The following is a 10,990-nucleotide window of genomic DNA, read 5'->3' as shown; positions in this document are numbered from 1 at the left end:
GTTCTAAGTTAACTCTTACTCCATAAATTAACCCAATACCAGCGATCAGATTTAAATCCACGGCATCATTCAAATGTGTAAAATTGATGAATCTAGACAACACAAATACCAGCGATTGTATTTAATCTAGTCAATTGTTGTTCCTACGATTTAAAAAATTCACCAACGGAAAATATTAATCATAGTTGCTTCAAAAATCAGATGATTCAAACAATTATGGATTTGAATTCTAATTTAGCAATAAATTGTATAACAAAATCCTAAGGTGATCAATCCTAAAATCTCACTTACAAGTATGGCAATCAATCCAAAACAACTCTTGATACGCAATTTGGAATTAAACAATGAAAAATTCAAATCTCATGAATAAAAAAATCAAGGGTTCGTCTTCCTCAACCAAGTACTAAAAATTAGCCACAAAAATTCATGAATTCTACAGAAAAATTCATGAAAGAAAAATTTAATCTAAGAAAAGAGAGAAGAAACCTAGCCGGCAAGAGAGTTCTCTACCTTCTAGCCGTATAAGTCTGATTCAGAATAATTTCAAGACTCTAAAATTCGAGATATATATTTTAATTAAGGCTAGAGTCCTTGTAAATAAAAATTCCTAAATTACAGATTTTTTTCCGAACAGCCCGTCTCGCTTGATCGGTTGAAGTCTGCGGATTGAGCGAGCATATTTTTCCAATCCTACTGTTTTCCAATTCCTTGTCACCGCTCGATTGGTTGAAGTCGTCCGATCGAGCGGCATAATTTCTGCTTGAAAAACTCTGCGTACACAGGTTGCGCAAACGCGCATCATATATTTTCTTCAGCGCATGGTTTGAGCACTTCCATAGCACTAACGCGCATCATTCACCTTCAATTGTGCATCATGTAGTGCAAACAACATGTGCAAATGCGCTTGTCAATCCTTATCTGCATTACTTGTAGTGCAAACGCGCATGATTCTTCCTACTTGTGCAAACAACATCCAAGCCTTCTTCCTTGCTCATTTCCTTCCCTAAATCAAACCAAAAACATTCATTAGTAACTATACAATGAATTTAATCAATACAAACTCTTATAATCACACAAATTAACATACATAAATATAGGAAAATATCATCACATCAACAGATACTACGGGGATATCTCAGGGTATTCTCATTCCAACACATATTTTTGTCGCAACTGTTACCATCGTCTAAATCGTTCATATACAAGAAACCACAATTGTTAATCCTAACAATTTCACCAACCTCAACTATGTCCCAAAGATACTAATGCATGCTCTGATACCATATATGTAGTGACTCTATCCGAATCACTTACTTACCAGAGTCTTACGCATGCAATAATAATAATCATAAAACTTAATTAGAGCTACTACGGAAAATAATACCATCCAAAGTGAATAGAAAAAAAATACCAATTACAAGATTAATCTAGAAACCACTGGCGACCCTTGCTATCAAGACCTGATCACCGACTAATCACTGGTCTCGCTCCTAGTCCACCTGCATACCTGCCCCATCGAATATGGTGTCCAATAAATACAACAACATGGACGTGAGCGACTACGCTCAGAACGTAAAGCATGAGTATACAAACCTAGTATAATGCATGCAAATGACTGGATACTGGTGTTTTTAATTTCTGCTCAGTCTAGGCGCCAATGAGTATGTAGTACTATATGGGGTCAACTCCGCTGGGTACATCCACACACTCGTCTAGACCACCATAGCGTCAGTATCCTTCAACACGATGTCTCTTGGTGTCAGACAATAACAAGGAATACAGGGCTGAGCGATCCTACTACAAAAGCTATCTCGAAGGAAACTCGGCTCAACATGAATATGCATGTGCATCATTATATATCAAAGCAGTAAAACATGTGGCACATAATATGAAACATATAAGCATGCATACTCGCTGGATATCTCAGTCAGTTCTTACGTACCTCAATCAACTGTCCTATATATACAAGTATATACAGTCCAAGCCTACAAGTCATGATAACACCATATCACTAATATTGGTCTATAATTCTTAACTAAGCTAATAGATACTCTCTAATCCTAATAGGGATCTCGAAATATACCTACGTCAATCATTAGCCCACTGGTGTCGAAGGCCCTGATCTAGGCTCAGCTCCGCTACAAGTCTCGTAGCACCTCGCTAATGTATGACCTCGATTATAAGGCTATCTAAGAATATATTCTGATAGACACTCAAAAACATCCAAACACATACTAATTTTGAGGATTTTGTCGCTTATTTATAGGAAAGGGTTTGGAAGCTCCGATCCCTGGTTCGGAAGCTCTGAACTCGCATGTCTTCCACATGCCAAACTTTCCTCTTCGGAAGCTCCAATCTCACCCTTCGGATGTTCTGATCTCATGCATGGGATTGCATGTCAAAACTCTAGCGACACGTCACTAGTGTGCATGGCCTAACTCTTCGGAAGTTCGGATCTCCCATTCGGTGGTTCCGATCTCTCCCCCAGCTTCCAAATTGAAATGATTGGTCCGAACTCTTCGGACCTTCCGATCTCCCTATGGTCCATGTTCGGACCTTCCGAACTACCCGAGTCAAATTTGACTCTTGGACCAATTTCTGACATCGTGGAATCGATTTCTTGGTCTGATTAATCATATTAAAATCTCTTAATCATGTTTAATCATTTATGCTTGTAAAATAGAATTCGGTTACTACACATATATCCCTTTTTTAATAGGCCCTGCATTTGTTGTTTAACTCCCACATCTCAGATGTATATAGATGATACGGGGCTTGGGAAATTGGTGTTGTACCTGAAATCAACTCGAATCCGGACTCCACTTCTCTAATTGGAGGAAAACTAGGAATCTCGTCCGAAAATACATCAGAAAATTCACTTACTACTGGCCTGTTCTCAATATCCACACTACCAACGGTCATATCAAATGCATAGATGAGGTAGCCTCCTCTCGAATCCAAAGCACGATGGGCTCTCAAGGTGGACACTAACGGCATCGGGGGCCGCGCTTTCTCATCATAAAAAACCAACTATTGTATCCCTTCGAATGAAAATGCACAAGTATATGATAGAAATCGATCGTAGCTCGGTACAAGGTAATTACGTCGATACCCAAAATACAATCAAAATCATCCATGGATAATATCATCAGATTCTCAATCATGAATTTAACCTCAAATTCCAATGAACACCCCCACCACAAGGCGCTTAGCCAAAGCTAACTTCCTTGTCGGTGTGGAAACAAAAAGTACAATGTCTAGGAAGATATATGGTAATCGGTGACTCTTAACAAATAGGTTAGAAATAAAGAAATGAAATGCACCGATATCAATAAGAACAAATGCAGGTATGCCACATAAATTAAATGTACTTGCAATGACTCTCTCATTGCCCTCCATATCCTGATCATGTCGGAGTGCAAACACTTGGTTCGGTACATGAGATTGACGAATAGATCCTCCCACTGACTGTGTTGACGGATTTTGCTGCATCGTAGCCTGGGAACCAATGCCAGATGGTTGTACTCAACCTGTCTGCGGGCAGTCCTTCTTGAGATGCCCAATCTTACCACAACGGAAATAAGCTTCGGCAGCTTAACGACACTTATCGGTCGGGTGATTTTTATCACAATGGTTTCACTGTCCCTTCTTCTGACCAAATCGTTAAACTCCCCCCGACCCAAAAGAAGTGATAGAAGAAGCAGATTTCTTAAAATACTTGGTATGTGGCCCTAAGTTACTAGAATGTAGAGTAGAGCTCAGAGTCCTACCTCGCTGGAGTGTGATCTCGACCTATCAGCAACAGTTCACCAACCCCTCGTAGGACGTCAGGTTGTCACAGACTGACACCCAGTCGAAGATCTCTTGGTTCAAGCCCTGAAGAAAATGGTCACACTTTGCCTCGGAGCTGAAGTGGATATGGGGGCAATAAGGTAAGAGCTCAAAGAATTTCTGTTGATACTCGTCCATAGACATGTTCCCTTTCTTAAGTGACAGTAGCTCTATATAATTGTCCTAGCTTAGAGAAGGAGGAAAATACAACTTCAAGAATGCGGCATGGAAATCAGCCCAAGTAATCGTACCTCGTTCCTATAGTAGTTGAGTGGAAATAGACTTCCACCATCTGCGAACACGGCCCTCCAGGAGAAAATTCACTACCTCCAGACTCTGCTCCTCAGTTTTTTGGAACACTTAGAAACATACTTCCATGCACTCCAACCAATCCTCTACCACCTCTGCTGACTCTCCGTCGATCACTGTCTTGGGTCCCGTTTGAAGGAACCTATGCATATCGAAGCGACGATGACATTCATGGTGATGGTGTCAATTCGCTATGCGGCAATCACGTCGCTTGTCATCACCCCATCGACCCACACTATCGTGGATGCTCTCATCATCTCACCTTTCCCAAGACACAACGAAAATCAACCGAAAGCAAGGTTCTATATCCTAAAAATCTCATTCATGCTCTGATATCATGAATGTAGCGGTCCGTTCCGAAATCACCTAATAATCAGATTCTTAAAAATGAAACTAATTTATATAAGCGTAAACAGATAAACATTAACAACCCAAATGAAACAATAGAATTAAACTCGGAACATCGGGTGCACTACTCCTCGTCTCAAGGACCACTCCTGCCCTCATCATCCAACCTGAGGCATGCCCCGTGAAATGGGGTGTCCAAGATGAAAAACAAAGACATTAGCACTAATGATGTGTACAAAATTATGAGTATACAAACTTATATGTGCATGCATATGACGTGAACTGGGTAACCGGATCGACAAGAAAAATCGTTCTCAGACTGGAGGCGCTAGAGTGCATAGTACCAACTCGAAAATGCCCCTCTAGATAACTAGCTGATAGTTACGTTTTTGTTGCATATTTTAATGTCATTTAGTTGTTGTTTTGCATTCGTTTATGTATTTTATTTATGTGTTTTGTTCGTATTTCATATTTTGTGTCTGCATAATTTGTTTCCTGGTTTGTTGTGTAGGTTGCGCATTTTGGCGGACTCATAGACGGAACTATGGAGCAAGAGGAATGTTGAAGAATTTTTGAAGAAAGTGACCGCTCGATCTGCTGAAGTTTACCGATCGAGCGGCCGTCTAAAGTTGGAAACAGTAGGGGTTGGGAATTTGTACCGCTCGATCTGCAAGAAGCTACCAATCGAGCGGCCGCCTTATATTTGAAGGACAATGGGATTATATTTTGCTCTTGCTCGATCGGTCACATCTTACCGATCGAGCGAGCGTCACTGTCGGGAAAGAATTTTTAATTTTAGAAACTCTTTTATTTTGAACTCTAGCTTTTATTAGCTTTTTTTTATTTCTTTTTTCAGACTTTAATGAGCAGATTCTGAAGTTCTTCCTTGGCGGCTAGGTTTATTGTTCTATCTTTTCTAAAGATTTCTTCCTTTCTTTTTAATTTTTCTTTGATTTTTCATGAATCGTTGTAGCTAAACCTTAGAACTTGGTTGAGAAAGACAAGCCTTTGATTTTGTTATTCATGAGATTCAAAGTTTTCAATGTTTAATCCTTATTGAGTATCAATAGTTGATCTGTTTTATTTCATGCTTGTATGTGAGATTTTCAGATTGGCCATCTTAGGATTTCACTATACAATCTAATACTAAATTAGAATTCAAATCCGTAATTGTTTGAATCAACTAATTTGCGAAGCAAATACGTTTAATATTTTCTGCTGTTGAATTTTTTAAATCGTAGGAACAACTTTTGAATAGATTAAATACAATCGTTGGTATTTGTGTTGTCTAGGTTCATCAGTTTTACTCGTTTAAATGCTACCTTAAATTTAAATCTAGATCGCTGGAATCCGGGTTGATTTATTGGTAAGGGTTAATCTAGAACGCCGGTGTCTAATTAACTAAGATTAAGGTAAAACAGGAATTTGATTTTCAATGATGAATATTTGATAGGACTAATTATTTTTAGAGAATCAATGATTGAATTAATAAATATCAAGGGTGTAGTCGACCGATACCAAGGCTTGTTTCTCAGTGAATTCTTGAGTTATAATTGAATCTTGCATGGTAGTTGTTAAGAATTTCATTAAGTTGTGTTTTTAAATTTTCATTAGTTAATTTCAACTCAAAAATCCCCTTTATTTTATTTTAGAACACATTAAATTTACATTTCATCGTGGAAACGATCCCTACTTACACTACTACGTATTTTGGTTATCTGATTGAGTTGGGTAATTTGGGCGTGACGCGACTTAGCGCTACCACTAGCACGCAATTCCAGACGTGGATCTGAAATGTCCTGGAAGTATCACAACCCTCCCGACCTTCGGCCACTGTGACTCATGATGTTCCAACATCCACAACTAGGGCTGAGCGACCCTGTTATAAATGGCTATATCAAAGGAGATACGGCTCAACGTGATACATGATTATACAACATATGAACATAAATACATGCATATCATGGCAGATAAAATGCAACAAATAAGAATGCATAGTAAACTCGATATCTCAGTCAATAATTACGTACCTCTATAGGTCAAGTCTAGATGAACAACCTAGGATCCAAGCCTATAACAAATGTATATTGTATCACTTATACAATTCTAAAAGTCTTAACTAAATTAATAGATACTTCCAAACTTATCAGAGATCTCGGATTATACATACGTCCGTCTTCAGTCCACTGATGGCGATGGCCTCAAACTCTAGGCACAACTTCGCTACAACCACGATAGCGCTTTGATATAGCCCGGCCCTCGAGACGATGCCTAAAAATCCTAGAAACATGGAGTGAAATGAGGGAGAAAGGATTTTGTGCGATTTCAAATGGCTGCATAGGCCCTCTATTATCTGTCATTCTGACCTTCCGAGATGGTTAGGATCATACGATCGCAAAATCGGACCTTCCGATCATGTGCTCACCGAACAAGTGTGAAGTGATTGGACAACTCATTGTGCAGACTAAGTTCGGAGCTTCCGATTTGAGGGTTTGGAACTTCCGAACTCACCTGCGTCAAATCACCAATCAGAAACTCATATCATGTTTGCCTGAGGGAGTTCAGAGCTTTTGATCTCACGTTCGGACCTTCTGAACGTCTTGGTGCTTCCGAACTGCACCCTAGTCCTCCAAAGTGGTTCGGACCTTCCGAACTCCCTTGGCTTGGGGTTTAGATTTTCCGAACTACTCGGGCCCTTGGGTCCTTCGGATCATTTCCGGACGTCCTGACTCCGATTTTCTATTTATTTTCTTTAATCAAGTTTTATTCATTTAAATATGCTTAGACGGTTTAATTAAATAAACGAAAGTCGGATTACTACAATTTAACTAGCCAAAAATATAAGCCAGTAAAAAGTTACCAAGAAACAAATAATCTCATCATATATTGTCCAACTAAAGAAAAAGTGCAAAGATGTGAGATTTACAATCCTCAAGCCAGATCTTATCGTCTTTGATTCGCAATCTTGCACTTTGTCATCGATCTCAGAAAGCCATCGACATTTCTTTTTACATAGTAAAAGCCATGGATTATTCAATTTTGTGCCACCATACCCAATTCTTCTGTTTACATCCGCTTGTAGTTGCGGAACCCTGTTTTAATGGATGCTTGTAGTTGCGGAGCCCTGTTTTAATTTTGGTGGATGAGTAATTCGAGAAAATATAATTTTTTTTGTACAAGAAAATATAAATATAACCTTTTTTGATATTAATAGGGAAGAGTAATTCAGGAAATTAGTTAATTAAATTCTCCTCCAATACATTATGCCAAACACAATACAATATATATCTCTATGTTAATCACTTGTACCAATCCACATGCGTTATTACAATATAGTATTTATCTATAACTTTTTTCTTTCCATCCGATATGTTATGTACACTAATAAAAATGTAATCCAATCACTCAAACCAAAGGGTATTCAAACGGATTCTTTTTTCAAGTTGTTTATATTTATATGTGCATAAATCGAAGTCACCATCGATCATCATTGTTACTCGTACCAAAAATTTGCTTAATTCGTGATCATTTCATTGAACAATGTGAAAAAAATATAGAATCCACATTTTCAAATTAATGTTTGTGTTGAGATATAATCAAAACTCTCTTTACTAATTGAGCTAAATTTGGGGATGTTCCATTTTGTATGACAAGTAATGAAGCTACTTCCTATGAGGTTCGAGCCCGTTAATGTTATAGCATGAGAATACATGATAACAAAATCTCAAAAAAGAAAATTAAGAAAAACCAAGGGAAACATGGTCCAGTTTCCGACAGAAACGAAACCGTGAGAACAAGTACATGACCAAGTATGTCCTGGTCAATAACCGCAGCTGATATACATTATATTTGGTACAAGAAGTTGACTCGTCACCCATAAATCACCCAGAGTGAGAACTCTGTGCTTGCACACACCTTATCAAGTTAGACAAGATCTATTTGCCCACTCTCTACAAGCGATTTAATAGACTGATAAGGCAACGCATACAAATCATCGGCTTCAATGTTAACCGGGTCTTCACCACTGTCGTTTTTCAAACATTTGGACATATTAGCAAACCACAAAACAAAAAACTAGAAGTATTACAAAAATGCTACTATTGAATCACCTCTCGTCAAGTAGGACAGCTCCTAAAAACTTCTTGCTTCTACAAACAACATATGTATCCAGCTTTGGCTTTGGAACTGAAAATTACATTTGGAAAAGAAACTGGCCACATCACTTACCACATCAAAACTTTGGCAAACCAACAGAGGCAAAAATATACATAAGATATAAATGCTCAACTTCTAGTATAAATAGCTTCTTTCGCACTAGACCTAAATCAATTATTTTGGTCTTTCATCTAAAACTGTATAAGCAATTTGCCATTGGGTCTAAGACAACTTTTTCGCTGATACAGAAAATCCGTGGAAATTCTTTTATCTGAAGCTCCTCTTCAAGTTAAAAACATAGATCACAATCTAAACAAACAAAACACAAGTTTTTCTCATGCTGCACCCGCATTAAAACTCAAAAAGTACTTCAACTACAAAATAACAGAGTCAAGTTAGTCAAGGAACCATGCCGTATAGTATTCAGAATGGTCTTTACAAATCAATACAATTGTTTGTGGACCATGAAGAACCTTTAACGTGCAAAGTGAATAAGTTCAGTATGTGACTGCAGAAATTAGGTGTAAGATTCAAACTGCTAGTTGCATACAATTTTATACACCCAAAACTAGAACAAAAATAATCTATCATCAGAATAAAGTAAGAGTTGAATTGAGGTTATTAATTTTTCTTTCACAATAAAATAGAGAAAATGTGCACCCAATTCAGACATTAAAATTTTGAGAGAGAGAGAGAGAGATTAACTAAAAAACAAAACCTGAAAGAAACAAATAATGAAATTGTGATAACAGTGAGAAGCTCACCCATGTCATCCTCTTCAGAGGCAGAAGATTGCTTCAAGTGGGACTGATACTGACTAGGCAATTTTAAGAGTACAGAGTTTTGGAGATGATCTTTCAGGTCTTCAGCAAACCTGTGCGCAATGTTAGCTATAAAAATGATAATTTTCCGAGCAAGAACTTTGTTAAAAATCGAAAAAGAGGTCACCTTTCGGCAAACTCTAGTTCTTGCCTAGAAAGTCGATTCAAAAGTTCTGTGGTCTTTTCGATGTGAAATACAGATTTTTCAATCTAAAAAGAAGTTGATCAGAAATGAACAACATTAGCAATATATTAAGAATCTCATGCAGCCACTAAATAATGTACAAGCACTTTCATTTCAAATCTGTGAATATAGAGGTTTCTCATATTTGTGAGAAATAATAGAAACAGTTGAAATAAGAATAAGAAAATGAACAAGAACAAAAACAAAAACAAAAACAAAAACAAAAACAAAAACAAAAACGAAAACAAAAACAAAAAAAAGAAGTTAGGAGACTCCGAACACTAGAATAACACATTAAAACTTCATCTGACAATAAAGCAGAATGCCCGATGCATAATCACCTTTTGAAGGCGGGTTCGGAGATAAGATCTGAGCAGGAACATAGTCCTGTCCAAGTCCATCTGGTAAAGGGACACCGTAAGCGAATCAACACCATTTTTGTTAAACTCTCCCACTGTCTCTTCCTAAAACATAAGTAAGACGGAAATCGGTTTACCGGTGTTGAGGGAAATCAACAATTACCCAAACTCTAATCAAAAGATCAATAGTTCCTGAGCAGCATGACTTCGGTTATCAAGAAAGAACAGTATATAGTAATATCACGAATTGGAAAAATCTCATATAAAATTCAATGTCAACCCAAAATACTATCTTCAGCTAGTAAATGCGAAAATCCTACACATAAATAAAATCCAATCTTTGTCGCTAAATTTGCATCAGCAACCGGCCACATCGCAAATTAATTGGAAAAAGACAAATCCGAGGCTCGCATTGATCGGAAACGTATATTAACATCTATTACCATCAATTGGATCTGCTGACGAGATCTATGAATCAATGCGTCCTGGAACTTAAGAATCTCCGGCGAGGCCTTCTCGTTCCTCCAGGCTTGCTTCAAAAGCTCAGCGTCAGTGGTCGAAAGGAGTGACTCGTAATCATCTTCCAATGACCTTTCTCCCGCGCCCGACTCCATTTGCTAATTCAACGACTGATTCAAAACCCCAAACCAATTTGAAAACACTGATTTTGGGGCAATCTTTTTTCCCTGTTTTTTAAAAAAAAAACCTCGGCTTTTGTTTTCTTTCCAAAGGGAGGAGGGAAAAAATTTGGGGAATTGCCGAATTTAGTGGACAATATGGTTCAAAGTTAAGGTTCCATTGGTTGTGCAGACGCTACGCGCAGGGTACTGACCTGCGGATGCCGTTGCGGGTACTGACCTGCGGGTGCCGTGGTGGCTGATGATTGATTAAAATCAGTGGGCCCCACGTAGAACCCACTAATTTTGACCAATCATGGGGTTACACATCACCCGCAGGGTAGTGCCCTGCGGGCGGCATGTACT

General features: G+C 38.1%; 1 protein-coding gene across 1 annotated transcript; it reads right to left on the bottom strand.

Moving 5' to 3' along the window:
- Positions 1-8,114: 8,114 nt before the first annotated feature.
- On the bottom strand, positions 8,115-10,750 carry LOC140884651 (DNA replication complex GINS protein SLD5). Its single transcript, XM_073291475.1, has 6 exons — positions 10,451-10,750; positions 9,990-10,112; positions 9,592-9,674; positions 9,408-9,517; positions 8,598-8,673; positions 8,115-8,512 (listed from the first exon to the last, which is right to left on the bottom strand). Exons 1-6 carry the CDS (start codon positions 10,619-10,621, stop codon positions 8,413-8,415), a joined length of 663 nt encoding a protein of 220 aa, XP_073147576.1. The 5' UTR covers positions 10,622-10,750; the 3' UTR covers positions 8,115-8,412.
- Positions 10,751-10,990: the final 240 nt, after the last annotated feature.

Source organism: Henckelia pumila, chromosome 2, assembly GCF_033568475.1.
Source record: "Henckelia pumila isolate YLH828 chromosome 2, ASM3356847v2, whole genome shotgun sequence".
Lineage (NCBI taxonomy): Eukaryota > Viridiplantae > Streptophyta > Magnoliopsida > Lamiales > Gesneriaceae > Henckelia > Henckelia pumila.
This window is presented reverse-complemented; position numbering and strand designations above follow the sequence as displayed.

Coding starts and splice junctions, on each gene's coding strand:
- LOC140884651 (XM_073291475.1), bottom strand. CDS start 10,621: ATGGAGTCGGGCGCGGGAGAAAGGTCATTGGAAGATGATTACGAGTCA. Junction 10,113..10,450: donor GTCAGCAGATCCAATTGATG/GTAATAGATGTT, acceptor CTTATGTTTTAG/GAAGAGACAGTGGGAGAGTT. Junction 9,675..9,989: donor TCCGAACCCGCCTTCAAAAG/GTGATTATGCAT, acceptor ACTTCTTTTTAG/ATTGAAAAATCTGTATTTCA.